Below are 24,274 nucleotides of genomic sequence, written 5' to 3' on the forward strand. Positions count from 1 at the left end.
GAACATCCATCCATTTCCCTTCAAGAACTGCTCTTAACTCTGCGGGGATATGGATTATTTTCAGGATATAAACTTAATACTTATAAATCCAAAATTTTAAAATTCAATTTTCCCCTAGTCAATCAATTAAAGAGGACCTTCAAGTCCACTGGGATTTAAAGTCAGTTAGGTATCTAAGTGTGAATATTCGGAAAGGTCTAAACATCATTGTATCAGAGAATTATGACATCTTAATTTCTAAAATTAAATCTAAATTCAGTTTGTCTAGAAAGGACCTACCACCATTCTTAGGACTAGAACCAAAGGTGGAAGCAATAAAAATTAACGTGGTTCGCAGATTACTATATTTATTCCAAAACGTACCATGAGTTAGACAGATTACTGTCACGATTCATTTGACAAGGGAATAGGCCAAGAATTCGTTTTAAGACTCTTTAATTAGCAAAAGGAAAAGGAGGCCTCTCACTTCCGAACCTCAGAAATTACTACCGAGCAGCACAAATCAAAGTTTTGCTTAATATTTTCAGTCTGTCCTATAATGCTAGGTGGAAAGAGACAGAATTCCAAATATCCAGTGATGGACAAGGATATGACTTTGACTTTTTACCAAACAGAATGGACGCAGGTTTTAAATAGTTGATAAATGCTTAACAAAACACAGTGACCTCTATGAGGGGAGGCAAGCTGCGACAATTTCAAGATCTTAAAAATTGCTTTGGTCTAACTAATCCAGACTTTTATAGATATTTGCAAGTTAGGCATTATGTAGAGAAAACAACGAACAGAGAAGAGAGGCAACAAACCTATCATGACACTGAAGATCTTTCTTCTTAGTTATAGGTCAGACCCTGGATGCGGAAACAACGTGTTACAAGAGGTAGAAGAGGGAGACACTAAATATATATATATATATATATATATATATATATATATATATATATATATATATATATATATAAAAAAGAAATGGGAGAAAGAGAGTAGCATAACAGTGAAGCTTGAGACGTGGGAAAAAATAATTTCACAACAATGGAAAAGTACATCAGCTCTTTCTTGGAGGGAATTTCGGTAGAAATAGGCCTGGGAGATAAACCGAAAATTTGCCAATACCGAAATTTACGACGATAAACGAATTCATTTTGCCCATGTCCGTAAAAAAAAAGAAAAAAGAAAATTTATTTTCGTCTTTTAGCTGTGTGTATAGGTAGGTTCTCTTCATGTCTCTTTAACCCCGAAAATCCCCCGGGTCCGTCTGCATCACGTATTGTAAACGTCACATCATCGCGAGTAATACGCGCCCATTAAAGTCAATGTATCAACCTCCACCGGCTCCGTAGTGCTCCGTTTCTGAAGCGTCCTAGAAGCATCTTGGCGATCGGCCACGTGGGCATTACGCCTCTGTTCCTAGTTTTGACGTTCGATGCGAGCCACACGCGTCAAGCTGGACAGAGAGCGGATCGTTCGAACAGGAAGTCAGACAGAAATTGCAGAGCGAATCCGGTCGTTTTTCAAAATAAAATACCATGAGTAGACTCTGGGTCTTATTTCCTGTCGCTAGATCAACATTACGTTATCATTCTGTAGCAGTTCTATTTTTGACGGAGCCGTTGCTAAACCGCGCCAATCTCAACAGCACAGGACAGGAAATCCGACACAGAATCAATGTAAAAGGCTTCCGCCCCCTTCAAAATAAAACACAATACACCGTTCACGTAGCCTCACAACTTCACATCAATATTACGTCATGGCCGAATTGAGGTGGAGCAGCATAGAATCATTTATGATACAACACATTCTTTTTATAAGGACAACACAAGAAAGGACAAAATCTGGAATATAATCCCGCAGTCTCGCGTACATCCAGGATTATCGATCTCGTGTGATATCGTGTGAATATGGGCGGCTCGCAAGCCAGCGCTACACTGCCCGTGTCGCGCCCGGTTAAAGCCGAGTGGTCAACGGACCAAATACGCGACACTCACGCAACACGGCGCGGACGGACCCGTTGGATTTTCGGGGTAAGACGCTGCACACGGAGTACAGCGTATGTAGTCACGTGACTCCACCCCATCCAGTCTGTAACAAGAAGGGGAGGTAGACCTAGTCGAGGAGAAGGAAAAGCAGCAGCTTGTTCCAAAATGCGTTTTCAATCGTGTGGCAGTATTTTGGTTTTAACAGGGAGGATACTGCTCAGAAAAACGTAAAATGTAAGTTGTGCAAAAACACTGTTGTCACCAGCCAGGGCAATACATCTAACCATTTCCACCACCTGCAATACAGTCATGTGGTTGAATTCGAAGAAATATTTTTTTTAAATTTATTTTTTAATTTTGCGCAAGGTGTGGTGGTAGTTATCGTCCATTTATCGTTATTGAGATGAACTGCTCAATATATCGTGATATTGATTTTAGGCCATATTACCCAGCCCTAGGTGGAAAAACATAATTCGTTTTTTTTTTGAGCCCAAGGTCAAAGGATGTCTCAAAGAGGATGCATATCTTCCTGGAGATCCTGTGGCAATAATAGGGCAACTCATTTTGATGTGTTCTGGGATTGCCCAGTCATTTTGGAATACTGGGTAGAAACCAAAGTGACTGTGAACAAAATCATGGGAAATAAAGGCCTTATATCTGGGGGTAAGACCAGACACTGTGAAAGGGTTTAAGAATAAATATATGTACATCCTCCTTCTCGCTAGTAACAAAGCGATCACAAGATGGTTTAAAAAAGATACTCCTACAGTCAAGGACTGGATCCAGTCACCAAGATATTTTTGAAATGGAGAGGCTAACATTCATTCTTAGGCTGTAAAATGATACATTTGAGAATTTATTGAACATATGGATAAACTACCTAATAACTTGTTAACAATATTCTGGGTAAAATGATAAAGACCTCCTTGGTTAGACTTCACTCACCCTCTTCAGATTTCTTTTTTTTTGTTTTGTTTTTTGCTTTTCTCTCTCAGTGTGCGACTTTTGGAATTTTTCAAGTTATACAAGTGTGCACAAGGTGTTCTACATTTCATGATTACTATTAATGCTAATTTCTCATGCCCACCTTTTACCTTTATTATGTAATATATTTTAATTTGTTGAAGAGGTGTACATTTATGTCTTTGGTTTTGTTGTGTTTTTTTTTTTCTTTCTTTATTAATTTTGGGGGCGGTGGTATGTGCATGGGTGTGAAACATGTGTATTCTGTTTTTCTGAATGAAAAAAGTTTAATATATAAAAAAATAAAAACTACGACAACCACCTACGCCATCCATGGTCGTGGATCATGCCAGTAAGTCTATGATCATGCCCTGATGTGCCCACACTGCCCATGGATCAGCAGCCTGGAACCAAGGCCACGGCTGATAAAACTACATCCACTGGATGGAAACTCCGACACCATTTTCAGTTTTCATCTTCATCAAATAACGGCAACCACATCACAATGTTATGCCTTCTGGCAAAGAAAATGCTGTCTTCATTAAGAGACTCGACATGAAAGCTAAAGAAATAATTACAGGTATGAAACAAACGGTACGTGTTTTGTATGCCTCGTATGTTTTGAGACCACTACAGCTAAACACCAGTCAGTTAACACATATACACTAACATGCAGACATGCTGAAAGAGTCCGTCAGCTGTGCAGCGTGTTTAACACGGCCCGAGCATCCTAACTTAGCCCCATGGTTAGCTCCTCTCTCCACTGTACAGTAACCACCACGTTAGCCCTGCTAGTCTATCTTTATTCTGGCATTGGGGCTGTAGGTGTGTGTTCACGAGTTTGCGTGTACATTGGTGCAGAGCTCCTTCCATCGCAAAACAGAGCAGAGGAGAAGTGGAGATGATGAAGAAAATTAAATGAAATAAATTTGCTTAAATAAGATCAGTAAATTCATTATTTATTAAAAGAGCACAGTCCAGATGTGCTCAGCAGGATGTGATCTAAAATAACTATGATTTAGCGATATGAATGAAATTGTGGGGCGTACCCACAATATAATGGTAGAGGAAACACTGATGAAGAAATTAAACAAAAGACTGTGCTGTGCAATGAAGAGCAAGTGTCACAGTTAAATATTTCTAAACAAAGCAGATAAAGAGTTGCCCTACCGTAGCAGCCATGACCATGGCGGACCCTCCTCTGATGCCCAGGATGGGGATATGTGTTTGGGCAGAGATGAAGTCCAGAATCTGGGCGATGGCCTCCTGGTCTGTGTCGTCACCGAACACCACACCTTGCAGTGAGTTCCTTGTCATTTGTGTACAAATCCGATTGATAATACTCTTTGGATCAGTCTCGTTCATGGTGACCACCTCAACTTTGGGAGGAAAAGGGATGTGGACAAAGTCCTCCTTCTCAAGTCCAGCCCCCAGGGCTACTTCACTAGAGTTGCCCACCAGGATGACAGCAATGCTGAGTGAGTTGATCAGTTTGGGATTGATAGGGGGTAAGGCTGGGGGGCCAGGAGAGTAATAAGGGGGGATGGCAACGCCCCTCTGAGTGCTGCCTCCTCTTTGGCCTCCCTGTCCCCCAGGAGATCCTCCAGGCCCTGTTCCTGAACCTCCACCCCTGCGGGACTCGCAGACAGGCAAGAGGACAATGGAGAGGAGAAGTAGAAAAAAGGATAAAGAGAGGAAAGGTAGGGTCAGCCGAGGCTGAAGATAAGGATGATGCAATGACTGGTCTGGAGGAGTAGAGGGATGACAAAGGGAGGAGGAGGGGGAAACTAAGCGCTTGTCCTGAAGATGGGAGGGACCAGAGTGGAGGCTGACAAGCATTGTGGAGGAGTATAAATGCCGTCCCTGGAGGTAAAGAGAAGAGAGACAAGAAAGAGATGATAAATACATCATGACTTGCCAATCTCCAATGCTCCCCCCTGGATGGAGGCCACTTTAAAAGTCAGCAAAAATTACAAACATGAACTACAGTGATATGATGAAGCAAAACATAATGACCATTTAAAGACAATGTGAATAACAATGCCACATGTCAAAGTCTGGGATATATTTGACAGTTCTTTTCGCCAACCTTCTGTCCAAGTTAAGCAGGATACCTTTGATTTTATTATGCATGATTGATCATTTTTATTGACAGTTTTACTTTTTTTTTATTGGAGGTTTTATTGAGTATTTTTGCTCATATTTATTTCTTTTATATTAACAGGGATTGTCATTTTATTTATATTTGTTCTGCCTGTACAGCACTTTGGTTCAACTGAGGTTGTTTTTAAATGTGCTTTAGAAATAAAATTTGACTTGACTTGACTTGACTTGACTTTACAGTGAACAGTCGACTGAGTGAGTTTGACGAGGTTTGACAAATCATTACTCAAACACGACCCGGACAAGACGCAAACAAGATTTAGGGATTTAGGCAGGTAACAGACCGTGAACTGGCAACAACAACAATCTGCTGCTAACATCTCAATATCTAATCTCACACGACTATTCAGAGCTGTTGGGGTGAGTGGAGAGAAGGACCAACGGTATCTTTTTTTGGTCATAATTCTACAGCTGATCAGCATATTCTACTGTTATATTTTATATGCTTTAATGTTTTTATGCATGTTAAGAGAGTGTTTTATTTTCAATTTTTTTAGAAGCTACAACTCAGTGGTGAAAGTTGATGTATGGCAATATTTTAGATTTATAAAGTAAGATGACAGGGAAGAGCTGGACAGTGGTGCCAACTAAGTAAAATATTGGGGACAACACAAATCTTAAAAACCAATGACTGCACTAGTTATGAAAATCTCTTTTGTAACGGGGGTGGTCACATGGGCTCTCAACACAGATGGTGGCGTAGACAGTTGCTCTGTAAAACCTGACACAACAAACCAAACTAATAATAATTATTCCCATTATTTTATGCGATGTGTAGTGGTTCAGTATAGGGGATTTACTTTCTTTTCTTTGAGAGCAAAGATACAAATGTCTAGTCAAGAAGCTTCAGCACTTAAAAGACTCGCCACTGCCATCGTTGGCGAGAGGTAGCAAGAAAATGGACGCCTTCGTTAGCAGACCCTCAGATGATACGCCAGCTACATCAAGTGCAGCTGCTGAGGAGCCTTTGCTGAGCTTTCTCACTACAGAGATAAAAGCAATCCGTATGTCCACACAGAACATTGAGCAGGATACTAAGGAAATTAAGGCTACTGTTGAGGACATTGAAGGGAAGATTAGCACTCTAATCTCCCGCATGGATGAGGCGGAAGAACGGGTTGTCGCACTGGAAAGCATCGCTGACGCTTATAAACAGCAGGCCAAAGCCTTTCAGTAGAAAATACAGCAACTTCAAGAATGCACCAAGGATTTGGATAATAGAGGAGGACGTTGCAATATCAAAATTCTCGGCAAACCGGAACTAAAAGAAGGGAATGAGTATCGATTCCCAACGCTTGAGAAACAGCTCGGACATTGCGTTCCCAATGGCCCACTGAGACGAGAGCAAAGAGAGGGAGACCAACCATGGCACGTGATGGTCAATGTGCTCTGCTACCTGGTGAAAGAAGAGATACTTCGAGCAGCTAGAGAAAAATGTCAGATCTTGTGGCAAAGAGCCAAGATCATGTTTTTTCCGGACTACTCTAAGCAGTCCATGGAGCGGAGGATGTCCTTCAGACAAGTTAAGATAGAGGAGTTGAATACATGTTCCGCTTTCCCGCCACTTTGGAGATTAAATATAGTGGAGCGTGTCATCGTTTTATCTCACCTGAAGAAGCATCGCAGTTCGTCAAGAGGAAGATTATAAAGGAGAACTGAGCTACAGAACGAACAAAATATGGGCTAAATATTTAAACCCAGAGAGGCTCCTAATCATATTGTAATGGTTATTATACTGTTACTACTACTCATGAATGGAACCTGTCCATTTTCTTTGACTTTTCTTGTGTTTGTTATTTTTAATTTTTTTTTAATATTTCCTCCGCCACCTATTATACTCCACCTTCTTACTGTAACCTGGACAGCAATCATTTTTTCTTGGTTAACCTTAGTGTTGTAATAGATGCCATCCCACATAATAGAGACCCAGAAGGGCCATGTTTAGAGTTCTGTCTTTTCAGTTTCCTTTTTCGTTTTAAATTTTGAGGAGTTTTATTTAAGTTTGATACTCTCCATTTAACACAGCTGATAAGGGATTAAACATATGCAAGTGTTGGGTTCGGAGTAAGTCGAGTTCGGGTGACATTTCCAGGTTTCCTGGCATTATTGACTTGACTTGATTATGCCTTTTGAACCTGACTGGGTTTGTGTGTAGTTTGGCTTTTTATGAGTGTAATATTTGTTTGCCACCACACTGTACTATTTTGGTAATGTGCACAATGTACCCTTTCTTAATCCATGGCTAGCACAACTGATTTGAAATTTGCCGGTTGGAACCTTAAGGGCCTTAACAATGTAAGTAAGAAAAAGAAGATCCTGACATATTTGAAAACATCTAAAGTAGATTTAGCCTTTGTCCAGGAAACTCATCTAAATATGAAGGAATCCTTGAAACTGAGGTGCTCGTGGGTGGGGAAGGTGTTCTTTCTTTTTTTTTCTTTTTTTTTTTCAAGCCCAGGAACTGGCAAAAACAGAGGGGTTTCCATTTTGATTAATAAGTTAACATGTGCTAATAGACTCTGGTCGATATGTGATTGTGTACAGTCAACTACTGGATACACCAATTGCTCTGTGCAATATTTATGCACCCAATTTTCGATAAGCCAGTTTTTTTCACTTGGACTCTTGGACCTTGGTGATATTCAGACAATACTGTCTGGAGATTTTAACCAAATGCTAGATCAAGATCTTGACAGATCATTGCTTAGATGCAATGTCGAAAGTAAATCAGAAGCCACCTTTAGACAGCTTGCCTTTGATCTGGGTCTAACAGATATTTGGAGATTAATGCACCCAGATGGAGGAGATTTTTTTTTCTTCTCCCCACAATGTCTACACAAGGATCGTCTGTTTTTAAATGTCTCAATCATTAGCTGATTTTTCTCCCAGCTCAAATATTGGTAATATAATCATTTCAGATCATGCCCTGGTTTTCCTCTATCTAACAAAATTTTAACCTAAAAGTCAAAGATAGCGCCGAAATGTATCCTTATTGAAAGATAACTCATTCCTCGAAATGACAGAATGAAAAATCACTATTTAAGGAAACAAACAGTAAGCAGGATAGCACCATTTCTATGGGGTGGGATACTTAGAAAGCTTAGTGGGGGTGTGGGGGTGTGTGTGTGTGTGTGGGGGAGAGGGGGGTTATTTCCAGTGCCTCTTTCAGAAAGAGATGAGCTAATGAGAATCTCAACAAGTTAGAGAGTGAACTAAAGATGCTTGAAGTTTCATATTCTGGACAGGTCCACACTAAATAAAATCACAAGGTGATTTGGATAAATAGAAGTGGGATAGCTATTTTGCCGATCTTAATTTCCCCCAATTAACTGACAAAGATAGAGACTTTTTAGAAGCTCCAGAGAGAGAGGAGATCTCTCCAGCAATCAAAAGCATGCCACCAAATAAATCTCCTGGGCTATTGACATGAATTTTTCACCAGGATTTGGCAACAACCCAAGTAATCCACACATAGAAAGAAACCAAAACAAATAAGTTCAGAAATTAAGTTATGTGTAATAATGTAAAATAACAGAGGGTAAAAACAATGAACATGCTAAGTGATATTTATTTAATATTTTGTACAAAAGCCTTTGTTGGTAATGAAGCTTCAAGACGCCTCCTGTATGGAGAAACTAGTCGCACGCATTGCCCAGGTGTGATTTTTGCTCCACAGTGGAGCTATGAACTCTGATTTAAATCAGCTTTACTTTCTTTCTCTGAAGTTGGCTCTGTGTTTGGGATCATTGTCTTGCTGAAATGTCCACCCTCGTTTCATCTTCATCATTCTGGTAGATGGCAGCAGATTTTTCTCAAGAATGTTGGTACATTTTTCCATTCATCCTCCCTTCAATTATATGAAGTTTTCCAGTACCATATGCAGAAAAAACAGCCCCATACCATGATGTTCCCACCTCTAAACTCTTACAGTTTACGGTACAGTGTTTGTGGGGTGATGTATAGTGTATTTTGTCGTCCAAACATGGTGTGTGTTATGGCATCCAAAGAGTTCAATTTTGCTCTCATCTGACCAGACTATGTTCTCCCATTATTTTACAGGCTTGTCCAAATGTTGTGCAGCAAACTTTAAACACGTTTCAACATGCTTTGTCTTCAGAAATGGAGTCTCACATGGTGAGCGTACATACATGCCATGGCCACTGAGTGCATTGCTTATTGTTTTCTTTGAAACAATTGTTGTACTTGCTAATTCCAGGTCTTTCTGGAGCTCTCCACAAATGGTCCTTGGCTCTTGGACAACTCTTCTAATAATTCTTTTCACTCCTCTGTCAGAAATCTTGCGAGGAGCAGCTGGTTGTGGCCGGTTTATGGTCGAATGATGTTCTTTGTACTTCTGGATTATGGCCCCAACAGTGCTCACTGGAACGTTTAGAAATCCTCCTGTAACCAACGCCATCAGAGCGTTTTGCAACAATAAGTTTGCGAAGGTCTTGAGAGAGTTCTTTGCTTTTACCCATCATGAGATGCTCCTTGTGTGACACCTTGGTAATGACACACCTTTTTCTAGGAAATCAGTTTGGACCGAACTAGCTGATATTCATTTTCATTGACAAGCAGAAGGATGGCTTTCTGATCACTGATAGATTTCAGATGGTGTCTTGGCTTTCCGTGCCTTTTTCCACCTCCCTTTCTGTATGTGTTCAATACGTTTTCCCTATGTCATTTCACATTATTACACATAACTCTGAGGCATTTAAAGCTGGCAAGTTACCACAGTCTATGCATACTGCAGTTATATCCTCCATTCACAAAAAGGGTAACACTAGCACTACTTACACAACCAGAAAAATCCATACCCACACTATTAAACTATATTAAAGAGTTCACAATGTTATCTGGATATCGCATCAATTGGGACAAATCTGAAGCCATGCCTATATCAGGATATTGCCCATCTACCCTCTTAAATCAGTGGAAATTTCGTTGGGCTTCAAAAAGCATCACATATTTAGGCATTCAAATAACTCCTGATTATACTCCTTTTGGTACTCCTTTTTTTTTACTCCTTTTGGTACCTGGGCTAAAATCCACCTGTCGCTCAGGGGAAAATATACTCCATTAAAATGATGACTGCACCTGTGATCTACTACATACTATCTCACCTCCCTCTGAATATCCCTGAGTCCTGCTTTAGAGATTTTGACACCCTTATTTTAGACTTTCTCTGGGGAAATTCACATCACCGTTTAGGAATAAAACAATTACAGGCCCACACAAAAAGAGGGGGGTTTTCTCTTCCAAACTTTAGGTGGTACTGCTGGACTTTCAATATGAAACACATAAAAACATGGTGACCTAATAACAAGATAGAAGATAAGCTGGGTTGGTTCCAAATAGAGGTAGAAGCAAGTAAGGGGTTGTCTCCTCAGAGTTATTTGGTACAAAATTGTCATTACAGAATGACAGCCCTGTTATCGCTTACACTAAATTAATGTGGCATAAACTACACAGAGCAGGCCATTGGGACTTTTTCAAATCCCCTCATGCACCTCTATGGAATAACAAGCGAATTCTAATTGGAAACAAAACAGTTTGCTGGACTATTTGGCAAAAAGGAGGAAGAACTTATATTTTATATTTATTTGATAGCAATGCTAAACACATTTTAAGCTTAACCAAATAGTGGATAGATACAAATTACCACACAATCAATACTGGAGTTATGTCCAATTGCAAAGTACCCTATCTAAATGGTTAGGTGGCCCACTTATCTGCCCTGCAGGCAGCCCAATCGAAGATCTGTTGATTAGATCAAGCTCAAGCAGGGGCGTTACTTTTAAGATTAATAGTTTATTACAGGAACAATTATGTGAGCCTTTGATCAAAGTTAAGAAATGCTGGGCAAAGGATATTGCTAGGGACATATCTCCTGAAGACTGGAATTCCTGTTCAAGTAACATTAATATAATGTACAAAGAAATGGGTAATAGGTTTATTCAACTGCATCGGACACCACAACAACTTTATAATTGGAACTTGATACCAGTCGACTCTTGCTGGAGATGTGATGGGAGTGGTGCCTCTATACAGTGGTGCTTGAAAGTATGTGAACCCTTTAGAATTGTCTATACTTCTGCATAAATATGGCCTAAAACATCATCAGATTTTCACAGAAGCCCTAAAAGTAGATAAAAAGAACCTAGTTAAACAGATGAAACAAAAATATTATACTTGGTCATTTATTTATTGAGGAAAATTATCCAATATTGCATATATTTCTGTACTCTGGAGATGTCCAGCACTTGAAGACTGGTGGAACAACATTATATTATATTATATTATATTATATTATATTATATTATATTATATTATATTATATTATATTATATTATATTATATTTGAACTCCTATGCAAAAAGTTCCAAATCTCTGCAAAACTGTCTATCTTGGGATCAACCACTGAACTCCAGGACAGTGACTTTTCATGTTTTCAGAAAAGATGGATTATTTTGGCTCTCACGACAGCTAAATGACAGCTAGCCGCTTACGAGAGGGTGACATACTCACTACTGGACAAACTGCATCTAAATGTGTTTACTTGGAGCCCTTTTACTGACAGGCTGTCTTTAAGCTAATGGTTGCCTTGATAATGCAATGCTGTCAGTGGTTTATTGTGGTCATCTGTTGAAAGTAACAGTGTGGTGGTCTATGTTTTATACACACACACACATATATACATATACATACATATATATATATACATATACATACATATATATATATACATATACATACATATATATACATATATATACATATACATATATATACATATACATATATATACATATATATACATATACATATATATACATATACACATACATATATATACATACATATACATATACACATACATATATATACATACATATACATATATACATACATATATATACATACATATATATATATACATATACATATATATACATATATACATACATATATACATACATATATATATATACATATACATATATATACATATATATATACATATATACATATACATATATATATATATAGTCAGCTGAGCCACAACTGATCTTGGGAGTAAGATTCTGTTCTTGATGGCTTCAATTTTGTAAAATGTAAAATGATCTCTCCCAGTCTGAAGTTTTTGTGTGTGTTAAACTTCAATAAAAAATTGCAAAAAAAAAAAAAAGCAAAGCATTTTCCATGTATACCGGAATCTGCTGTCATGACACTGTTCACTTGTGATTAGCTATGACTGTGTCAAGGGAAGCCACCTATTCTTCATCAAGCCACAGAATGAAATAATGCAAGCTTAGTAAGTTTGTGTTTACGTTTCATTAGCAAAATTAGCAAATGCAGTGATGGAAGGTGGAGATTTGGAGTATTTATTAAAAAAACATTTTACAAAACTATCTCTACAGCAACAACTTAAGATAAAATACGATAAAACCTAAACTAGAACTTCGTAAAGAGAGGAAGAAAGTTTTTTTTTAACTTTTAATGTGTAGATGTATGTGCGCACTCAGTGGTTGACTGATAGCACTAGACTTCAGTGGTTATTGCTGGCCATGCCTTCTTCTTTCTGTCCATGCCACACCATTGGGATTGACTTACATATTATGCATGTCATGTTAGAATGGGCCTCATTGTTAGTGAAGTATTTCCACACAGCTTATGAACTGCTGCTAGTTTGCTGCAACGACCCACTGGGCTCCTCAACTAGGAGGCATCCATATTGTTATTATCATGTGATCAGCAACTAGTTGACTCTCTGTGTCATAGCACAGCAGCAAAGATGACTTGTTGATTCAACGCTTTTCCAGATCCTCCCAGCGAGGTCTGAGTAAGAGTAAACTGCAAACTGTCCAGGGTGTACCCCGCCTCTCGCCCAATGACAGCTGGGATAGGCTCCACCAACCACCGCGACCCTAGTCAGGATAAGCGATAGTAGAAGATGAAATGAGACAACTACAGCTCGTTGCCAGGCTAAGTGACCATTAGACACAGACTGAGCTTCAGTTAACCTGTTGTTTCAGTAACTCCTTCCAATCCTCTGAGAGCTACTCTAATAACCAATTAATTATTTACTATTATTGCTATTATTTACTGCTCCTTAGCAGATCAGTGGAATGAGGTGGGGGGAAACAGAAAAAGAATGAGAATGTGAGTGAAATATATAAGGCAGAGAGAGGAGACAGGCACAGACAAACCCAATTACTCATAATCTGATGCGGAAAAAAAACCCCCAAAAAAACAGGGAGTACAAATTTGGGTGCAAAGACAAGAAAGAGGAATGATAAAAAAAAAATATGTTTACACTCATATTCAAAATAAAGCAAGGAGGAGCACCTCTTTTATTCATCAAAAAATCTGTGCATCAGTCTATCCATTTGGCACCCAAACGAAAAACAGGTAGAAAACAGAGGCTGAAATCAAGCAAATAGCATTAAAACTAAGGGAAGTTATTCCACTGATTGACTGTAAGAAAACAACTGAAAGCAAGAGAGAGGAGATGCTGAACAGGGTGGAAAATCAGAAGAGGAGGAAATGTGATCTCTACATTATAAACAGTTTGTCTTTAAGGTCTTATTACCAGAGATTTGTCAAGTCTAATTGCAGGTGCACATGCTAATTGTGAACAAGCTTGAATTTTCCAGGAGAACGCCAGCACTAAGAGAGAGGGTAAGAGAAAGAGAGAGTGAAGGAGGAGGAAGCGAGTGGGAGGAAGGCAGCAGAGAGAAGAGGAGAGGAGAGAGGAGGAGTGAGGCGAGGGAGAGAATAAATAGAAACATACACAAAAGAGATGGAGGTGGAGGAAGGAACAGCAATAAGAAATCCAAAGGAGAGTGGTGGGGGGAGGTGTGGATGAGAAACACTGAGGCAGGAAAGATGAAAAGACATGATTAGTAGATGATGATAGAAGTAGTGCCATGGGTGAGGAGGAGGTTAAAGATATCTTAAAAAAAAGAAAGAAAGAAACTTCACAAAGGAGGAAGGGGGAAAAATGGTCTTAACCCTTAACCCACAGTGTGTTGAATGAAAAAGCTAGAAATTCTTCAAACAGGCTTATGAGCCCACTCAGAGGGAAGCTATTAGAAAAAAATAAGTTAACAAAAAAGGCGTGACAGTAGGAACTAGGAGATTCAAGAGAAACAGAGGCTAATCCGGATGTGTTTTGGTATAACAGCAGTGTTCAGTTGCCATGGTAACAATTCAACTATGCCTCCACAGACTACCCTGACAGACAGGAAGATACACACAACTCACACCAATTCATACAGTACGTAATACACTTTTATCGAAGCTGCCGCTTATTCCAGCCCTCACTGACAAAACAAAAGGCTGGTAACTTAAAATAAATACCATGTGGGCTTCACTCAAATGCTTGCACGCATGCACGGGCGCGCACACACACACACACACACACACACACACACACACACACACACACACACACACACACCGGAGTTAATGCACTCCTGCAGATAGAGATGATCCACTGCATTGCCTTTTACAAATGAATATCCAAAAGCTCTAAATGCAAATAAACTCACATAAGACAACAGAGAAAAAAGAGCAGGAGCTGCCGTGACATTTGGACCGATCAGACCTCTATATAACATTTACATTGTCTACAACAGCCCCCAACTAATAATAGTTAAAAAGGTGACAAGACTGCATGGTTTACTTGTGGCATAATAGAACAAAACACTGCATCAACAAATCCAAGGTGACATATTAATTTGTGTGCTCTCATGTGCCCATTACAGCATTACGACATATAATAACGACACACATGCACGGACACATGGCTAGCATAGCTGAATGTGATGAACATGTGCAGCACAAGTCAAGCACTCTTTGGGTTTATGCATTCAGACATCTGAGCCCTCCTGATTGCACATAGTATGGACTCTGTGATTCCAATATAAGATCCATGCATGCACCAGTGCACACATAACATCAGGTTAACGTGCATGCAATTCCATCTGCGTTGAGCCAGATCATGCCAATAAGAGGTATCAGTCATATCGGTCTTAACATTTACAGAGAGCCTTGATCATGGGACTCTGTCAAATGGCACAAACCACCAACAAAATAACCAGCACTGAATGAGACATGCAAATGCACACACTCACAGACTTCTAGTCTGTCAATAAGGATTCCATATGATCCATCAAGCCCTAAACTGTTGGCCTTTATCAGCTTATCAGTTCCCACACTAACAACTATGTATGGACTTTAACAGAAGATTCTTCCTGTAGTCGGTTACAGACTATAGCATATATATATATATATGCTATAGTCTGTAACCGACTAAGTTTGAGTTTCTGAGCAGTAGCCTGAGACATTAAAACTAGGGAGGGGAATTGATAAGATTTTATTCATACCAGTGCCATTATCGATTCTGCTTATCGATCTGATTCTTTATCGATTCCCTCATGAATTCCTCCTGTGAATTTTCTAGAAAATGTAGGCGTTTTTGTGTAAACAACAGAAATTTTTATTGAGTTTCTAAACCAGAGGTAAGAGCTTGTGTAAGAAAACAAATAGGAAATTGGTCACTGGATCCTCACTAGCACTGCTCTGCTGAGACTTAGTGATAGCTGCACTTGTTGACCACATGGCACACATGGCACTCTCTGTATTTAATGCTGTACATCATCAACAAATGCTTCAGCGTGTTGGTGGTGTTGCAGCCCTTGCTTGTGCTGCATAAGTGACAGACTGTGCTGTTACAGTCCCTTCTAGTGAAGTGAAGGCACACTGTCGACCGTTTCAGTCACTCTTCCATCATGTCACTTGGGCGTCACATGATGTGAATATGTGACGTGCTTTGACATAAAGATTCTTCTGCTTTCGTTTTATGGCACTTGGCAAAGAACTTTTATTGCATTACTGCCACCATCTAGGCTGGGATGTAAGGATTCATCACGAAAAGTATTGGTAAGGGGAATTGATAATCATGAGGGGTAATGATATCAATGAAATGAAACAGTTGGAAATGGTTCTTTACCGGTTCTCGATGCCCATCCCTAATTACAACAGAATCCTCTTATTTAAGACAAACGTATGCCATCATTATCAGAGTCTACTATATTCCTAGATACTTGATGTGGTGGGCTGCACCGATAGCCTTTGAAAGGCATTGCAGGTGATGATCATTGTCTCCAACATATCATCAGTAAATCAGAATGTACTTTTATAACTGGTACAGACTGGTGACAAAACAAGGGCATTGTTTCTATTTTATCAAAAGCTTGATAATATTTCTAGGGAAAAAACAAAAACAAGTTTTATATTCTCCATCTATTCCAATTGCACCTTTGCAAATGACACACCTAACTAACAACATTAAAATCTATGTTACATGTCTGTAAAGTAAACACAGTGAAAGGGAGCAGAGGAAAATTAAATAAAGTTTTAACAACAACTTTCAGTTAATGGAAAACACCAGGTTGAAAATTTAGTCTGATGTATTGCAACAGGATGTTGTGAGTGGGCCATCAGTGGCCCACTCACAACATCATACATATCCAAGCCTGTCTTCCCCCTTCCTTTGATCCCCACCAGTTTGCCTACCGGGCAAACAGATCAACCAAAGACGCCATAGCCATCGCTCTTTACACCGCGCTGAGCCACTTGGAACATCGGGAGAGCCAAGTCAGGATGCTCTTCATAGACTACAGCTCAGACTTCAATACTATCATCCCTAAAATCCTGGTTAACAAGCTGTCTGACCTTGGACTTTCCCCACCCATCTGCAGCTGGATAAAGGACTTCCTCACTAAACCAGCCCAAACAATCAAACTTGGCTCCCACTTCTCATCCACCCGAACATTCGGCACGGGCTTCCCACAAGGGTGTGTGCTGAGCCCCCTCCTTTACAACCTTTACACCTCCAACTGTAGACTGGTTCACGGCAACAACACCATCGTGAAGTTTGCTGATGACACGACTGTGGTGGGGTTGATCTCAGGAGGAGACGAGTCAGCCTACAGAGAGGAGATTGTGTAGCTGTCTGTGTGGTGTGCAGCGAACAACCTGGCTCTGAACACCACAAAGACTAAGGAGATCATCCTGGACTTCAGGAAACACAGGGCAGATCTGCCTCCCCTCACCATCAATGGTGACTTAGTGGAGAGAGTGCGCACCTTCACCTTCCTGGGCACCACCATCTCTGCTGACCTCCCCTGGTCTGCTAACATCAAGGCTATCGTCAAGAAGGCCCAACAGCGTCTGCACTTCCTGAGAGTGCTCAGGAAGAACAACATCAACCAGAAGCTGTTGGTAACCTTCTACCGTTCCTCTATGGAGAGCGTCCTGACCTACTGTAACCTCGGTATGGTTCTCCCTCTGCACCGAGGCAGACCGGAAGAAACTCCAGGGAGTGGTCAAGACAGCGCAGAAGACAACACCCATCCCACCCACCACCTGTTTGACCTGCTGCCCTCTGACAGACGCTACGTGCGCCAGAGCCAGGACAAACACACTCAAAAACAGTTTCTTTGCACAAGCCATCACCATCCTCAATGCACACATACACTAGCCCCCCCAACATGCAAAACAAATTTCTTGCACAATAACTCTACCTCACATACTTTCTGTGCAATAATTTTACCTGTGTCACGTGCAATATCCTCATGTGCAATAACGTGTAGAAATGGGCAATAACCCGTCATATTTTTGTATTCTGTATTTTGCATTTTTATATTTATATTATTTTGCATTCATATTGTGGTTTTATACTGTTTATGTTGGGACGAGCGCCTCTTTGAAGCCCCCTGTAATTTCATTGTGCTACAGTACATCTGTTGTACAATGAAAATAATAGCTTTCTATTTCTATTTCTGTTCTTAATGTTTTTGAGTTGTTCCTTAATCGTTTTTGTGTGTGTGTCTGGTCAGAATACATCCTGCTGGGGATGGCTGCTGTCATAAGTGAGTGTTATTGGGGTGGGGGTGCCTTGTTTGGTCTAGGTGGGAGGTGTGTCCGAAAGTAAATGCTACTGAAATTGACATTTTTTTCCAGACAATAAAAATACAGTTAAAATGTTAGACTAGCAGAGATCACAATGAAATATCAATGACTTCCTTATTTTATTTTTTTTAATTTAATCTATTAAGTACATCAATGAGTTCCTCTGAAACTCCACGAGCCCCTCACTGGTATAGGGTCAAACCCTGGACTAGCTTTCTGTTTAATCCACCTGAATGAGGAATTAAGATGATGTCTTACAGATGAATGACGTTCATTGTAATCTGTCAAAGATGTGTGACATTGCTGTGTTCAGTCAGGTAATCAGACATTCAGCAGTTATAATGACTCACTCCAGATGATGGTAGCCAACACAACTTCTATTTACACCCATAGCAATTATTTACTTCACACTTATAAAGTCAACCATCAGTACAAGTTAATTTATTTGACAGATAGTTTGTGCTCTTACCACTTGTACTACCTTTCTATTAGGCTGTCAGTCATAGCAGAAAAAATACAGAATCAAATTTAACAGGATTTGAAATAATCTGTATTTTTCTTGTTGTCCACAAATCCCTCAAAATGACATTATTAGACATACTGTACATCTTATGTAATAAACACTTTAATATGTTCTATAATAGTATGGTTTTATATATTTTGGTTCAAAGAATCACTATACTTTTTGTTTCTTTACTGTTATTTTGTACAATGAAGAAGGTTTTAAAACTATCTGAAAGGAGGTCTATGACACAGTAGTATACCAGATAAAACTTGCATCAAATAAGGAATTCACTGACAATGAGAAAATGAATAGGAGAATTTTAGGGAGGGTAAGAAAGAGCGTAAAATTGATCACCTATAAGAGGAGTAACCGACATTCTCACATGTTATCTCTGTCCTATTATTTGAGTGTTTGAGTAATCTTGTAAGACTGTCCTTTCTATTGACTGATCTGTCACCTCACTACTGTCTTGTTGAAAGGAAAGAAAACCAGAAAAAAAATCACTACTTTATTGAAGAGGGTCTTGGGTGTTTCATTAAGTGCACTTTAGTCTGGTCAAGAATCTTCTCTCTACTAATTGCACTTGTAATGAGACACACCACTGATCTCTACTGCTGTATTGAGGCTTCTTCAGCTCTCTAAATAACATTATGTCTCTTCGTAAGTGCACATAAAGTGAAAGAGACAGCCAGCAGCACTCGCAAAGAAAAAACTGTGAGCGTACACATGGACACATGAACACATATATGCACAACAAAATGGCTGGGATTGAAGAAGGAACCATCTATCCCCCCAGGTTTTCATTACCTTACTGAAGCCATTTATCGCACCAAGGTTATATATCCAGCTCTGGACTTAATTTAGCAGCAATGTGATGTGTCCTTCTCCACAGTAATTCAAGGGTCTTTAGAGTCTCACAGTACTTTTTATTTTTACTTTATATACTTTTTACTTGTACTTTTACTTTTGCTACTTAAGTAAGAAGTTAAAATTCTACAGTAATTACCAGCTATTACTTTTAATCAAGTAACATTCTAATAGATGACTTTCACTTTACAGCATTTTAAGTCATTTTCTAGTAAGATATTTATACTTTTACTCAAGTATGGCTTTTGAATTCTTTATACAAGACTGCCTAGGAAGAAGCCCTCTGTCCCTTTTCAAGGCATTTTGTTAATTGTAAAAGGTTGTTATACAAATAACATGTTTAGGCTGGTATACACTGATAGCAAATGACAGAAGAAGTGGTTTGGATGCATCTCAGAGCAAATATTTATTTGTATTTTCATTAATAACTGAGAGACACACACTTCAGAGGTAGGTCAATAACACAAGCAGCGCTCAACTAACTGAATAAAATCATTCCACAGCATCTTACTCTGACTGAGACCCGTCTAACTAAGAGCAGTCACTCAGAGGTCTATGTTAACCCATGATGCTGTGATTTAAGTAGACTACACTGCTGCTGTTGTGTTCACTGGTTAACGTTAATGCTTGGATAAAACTGGAGAAATTCAGTGACCCCCACTGGGTTTTGGAGTTTAACAATTATTATTAAAAGAAAAAATATCTTTCTTTGAGCTTTGGGAGGCATTTAATGAATCGTCATTACAAATACCATATCATTCACTGGGGGCATGCTCTCCATGGGAATTATGTTCTTGGCCCACATACCTAAGTGTAAATGCAGCAGCAGACTCACAGACACTTGATTATATGTCTCACCTCACAGTTTACGCCCCTCAGACTCTAGCTCTACCTTTCAGCCTTGCCTCTATCTCACTGGAGACCTGTTCCTTGGCTTTATTAAGTAAATCAATAAATTACTGACAACGACAGTTCTTTATAGAGCTTGTGTTGTCCCTTAATGTTCATGTCAACTTCTGCAGCTGTCTACTCTTCAAACCCACTCTTAGTCTTACATTAGTTTGACTGAAATAGGCACTGAATGTGTCAAATAGTGAAATATTAAAATATAAAAAAATAATTTTAACAATTTAAAGCTTGCTTAGATACACAGTATATTGCCTTCTCTTTTGGCATTTGAACATTTCTATAAATAATTTAGCCACCTGGCTCTATCTGTTAAGACCTACATGGTTGATGAGTCCCATCAGCAAGATTCCTTATCCTGGTTCAAATGCTTGTTTTGTTTCTCCTCTGTCCTTTATCACTTTCCTCTCACACTTTAAAGACTTAATCATAAGCTTTTCATACCGTCTTACCAAACTGATCTGCCTGACACAAATTTTAAGGAGCCTGTTTCTTTCCACTATTTGAGGACAATATGTGAAACCCTCCATCAGCTCTTCTCTGCACCTCAACCCTTTTCAAGATCTTGTCTTTTGTTGCATCACTGCCATCCCTTTATGTGAATAATTATATTAAAAAAACAACTCTCGTCCCTGTCTGCCAGTGGACATTCAGATCATGTTATTAGCCAATACATGCAAGATGAAACGCTGATTTGTAGCTGTAACATTTCTGAATCTTGTATATAAAAAAAAAAAAAAAACTAAAAAAAACAAAACAAAAAAAAAACACAACAACTACCAACTGTATTGGTTTTGGCACAGCCTGCGCAAACATCAGCACACAAGAGCAAACAAAGAAGCTGACCAATGTGCATAGAGGCCCCTGAGAACTGGGCTCCCTTTTCTTAATACTTAGATCTTTCACATTGTCTCAATCATACATGACTAGGTAAAGAAATAAAAGGTGGAGGAGCCATCTTTAGCTTCTATCACTAACAGAAATGTGATTGTATATGCACTCAGTTTCCACTTTATCAAATAAGGTAAGATTGTTCAAATCTCCAGTCCAACAGACTAATTGCAAACCTGCTGCCCTTTGTAAACTACATAAAATGTAACAAATTTCTGTACTTTCTACAGTAAAAACTTACAGTAACTTCTTGTTCTAATATTTTATAAGGTGTAACTGTATATTGCAATGCATTATAGGTCAAAAATAATTATAGTAATCTAAAGCATTTTTCACAGTATCACATTGTAAAATTACAGAATGGTTGTGTTTTCACTGTAAATGCATGTACATGTGTAATTACAGTTAAACACTGTTATGAAGGCGGTTTGAAAGAGGACATGACATTTGATGGCGGATGCAGAGTAGCGCACCTGACATCCATCCACTCAATAAAGCCTAAGTCAGAATGGTTTGTGCCACTGACTCTATATATCCTCCTGACTACCAGGAAAAAAAATATTGTCCAATCACATTTGTTTTAAATTCCCCAATCTTTGTAAGGTTATTAGAATACTTGTGGAGTTTGCATGTTGGACTAGAACACTAAATAAAAACTTTAAGTTTTTATTTTTAAGATATCATGTGTCCACTAGTGGACATCAGAATGCCATACATGTAACTCCCTTTCTTTTTATTTGAAAAAACAGAACAAAATGGAGGAAATAACTACAAATAATTCACACAATGTTTTAATGTGTTGTTAAGAGACTTGTATAAAATATGGCGACAACATTTCAAGCCAAAATTTGCTCAATAAAAAGTACTATGCACTTTTTTCCTCATCCCATAAAATATGCTTTCACTGATGGCTGCCATTTTCCTGAATGAGGAAGAGATAGGTACCAAAGACCCACCCCTTCACATTTGGCATCATTCAAAAGCCCTAAATGTCCTCTGTAGATAGCAAAAGGAATTAATTCAGTAGTATGCAGTGGGTGGGAGATATTCAGGTTTACAAAGGTCCTCCACAGAGGACAAATTTGAACTACTGGTAGTCAGGAGGATATGGACAAACCCCAAAGACATATACGTAGACGCCGCATTGAGCGCTCAATCGTACATCAACGTTGCCGCCATATCGGATGTGGCAAAGTGGAGCGATCGAAGCAGACAGTTCGAGACAAGTTCAGAGGAAGCTGCAAAAAGCAGGATTTCAGTAAGAATAATGTGTCTTTATTTGTGTGAGGGACTGTATTTTAGATTTGTTTTTGTTATTATTATCATGTTTGATTTATCCTAGTCCTGTTTTATGTGGCAAATACGGGTTGTAGGACTCAGATTGCACCATTTTTGCAAATGTTAGCTAGGTTAAGCTAACGCTAGCTACCAGCATTAGCCCGTCACCTCCAGGACAGTGGGAATATGAGCACATTATCTAAATCCCTCCCGGTTAGAAAACCTTTGGAGCAAAAGCCCATATGTGCATAGTTGCCTATCTCCAGTCTCTCATCCACACCTCTATGTAAGTTAAGGCTTTTCACAGTGTGCGAGTGCTCGGCTAATACTTGACATGACTCTTTTGCTCAGCAGCCACTGTGGCTCAGACTTTTGAATAAAGTCCAGTTGCCTTTATTCAATGCCTTTTTAGGAAAACCACTTTCTGTTTCAGCTTGCATGGATGACACATCTGCAATTAAAGCAAATTTTGTTTTGTTTTTTCAGTTTTGCATCTTTGGAAAATGTATAAGCTTGTCTCCGCAATTTGATACGTTCTGCTGTTTCTGCAAACAAGGTATTTCATTAAGTGTCTTTCTCTGCTTTTGTGATTTCAGATGCTTCATCGGGATCAACCCAACCTCTGACACAAAGGTGACAAAGTGGATCAGTCCAAGAAGTGGGAATTTGCATGAGAAGAACAACAGCAGTGTCAACCTTTATGTCTCTGCACTTCTCCATAAATAGACTACTACCATTAATAGACTTTGAATGGCTTTTAGACTAAATATGGTTCGTTATTACATGTTAAACATGTTGGTTGCTACAAGCTTGTTGCTACTTTGAGTTACAGTGAGTGGCTATGCAGCACTAGTCTTGTACAGTTTGTCTTATGTTTATGCATTCTTGAGTCCTAAATGTTTTATTTTCCTTTTCCAGCACTGATTTGTTTTATTTACTATTTGCTGGCAACATTGCCAGGTAACTCATGTAATTTGAATGGAATACAATATAATGTAAACTAAAATACAATTAATAGTTGTTTCTAATATGAAACAACAATACATTGCTGTAATTTGTATACACCAAAAACCTGTAAGAAGTATACAGTAATATCTATCTATTTATCTATCTATCTCTGGCAGAGTAAACAATAACAACCAGGCTCAACACCTATAATTCTTCAGCAAGTCAATCAACATTTGTAAATCATCCAAAAGTGACAGAGTCAGCTGTCCACCACTTCTACCAATGACATCTAGATGTGGCAATTCACTGCTGCCACTTTGCTCATGTTCCACTGCTCAAAACAGGGGCCATTCCTGACAAATAAATCCATGTTTAGATCCAGTAATCCCCTCTACCCAACCCACTCTCAGAAAACATGCAGCTTCAAGACATTACAACAACAGACTCCTTCTAGGTGTTGCTTACGCACTCAGAGTTACATCTGCCTACAAAGCTTCCTCCTTCATCCACTGTCAGTGAATCTCTCTCAGGATATTGTGCCTTGACCTTTGCCTGTCTGTCTTCTTTTCTGCCACACCTTAACCCCTTGTTTGCTCATTTCTATTGTCTCTAACAGTTTTTTAATATGGAAAACTTAGGTTCAAGGTTGCCATGTCAGCTAATACCCAACAGTTGAGACTGAATTTTGGAACTCTGTGCAGCACATGTTAATAAGCGAGCAGAATACAGCATGTGTACTCATCATCGAAAGCTGTTGTGAGGGAGGGACACACCAGCTGTCACACCTCCAAGTCACGCT

General features: G+C 39.1%; 1 protein-coding gene across 7 annotated transcripts in view; it reads right to left on the minus strand.

Moving 5' to 3' along the window:
* Positions 1 to 24,274, minus strand: part of grin2bb (glutamate receptor, ionotropic, N-methyl D-aspartate 2B, genome duplicate b) — a 169,221-nt gene that overhangs the window by 135,463 nt on the left and 9,484 nt on the right. For all 7 annotated transcript variants that reach the window (XM_047578984.1, XM_047578986.1, XM_047578985.1 and 4 more), the window contains one exon: positions 4,107 to 4,799. In XM_047578984.1, the coding sequence (XP_047434940.1) occupies positions 4,107 to 4,799 (693 nt within the window). The remainder of the gene's footprint in view (positions 1 to 4,106; positions 4,800 to 24,274) is intronic.

Source organism: Mugil cephalus, chromosome 2 (genome assembly GCF_022458985.1).
Source record: "Mugil cephalus isolate CIBA_MC_2020 chromosome 2, CIBA_Mcephalus_1.1, whole genome shotgun sequence".
NCBI classification, from domain to species: Eukaryota; Metazoa; Chordata; class Actinopteri; order Mugiliformes; family Mugilidae; genus Mugil; species Mugil cephalus.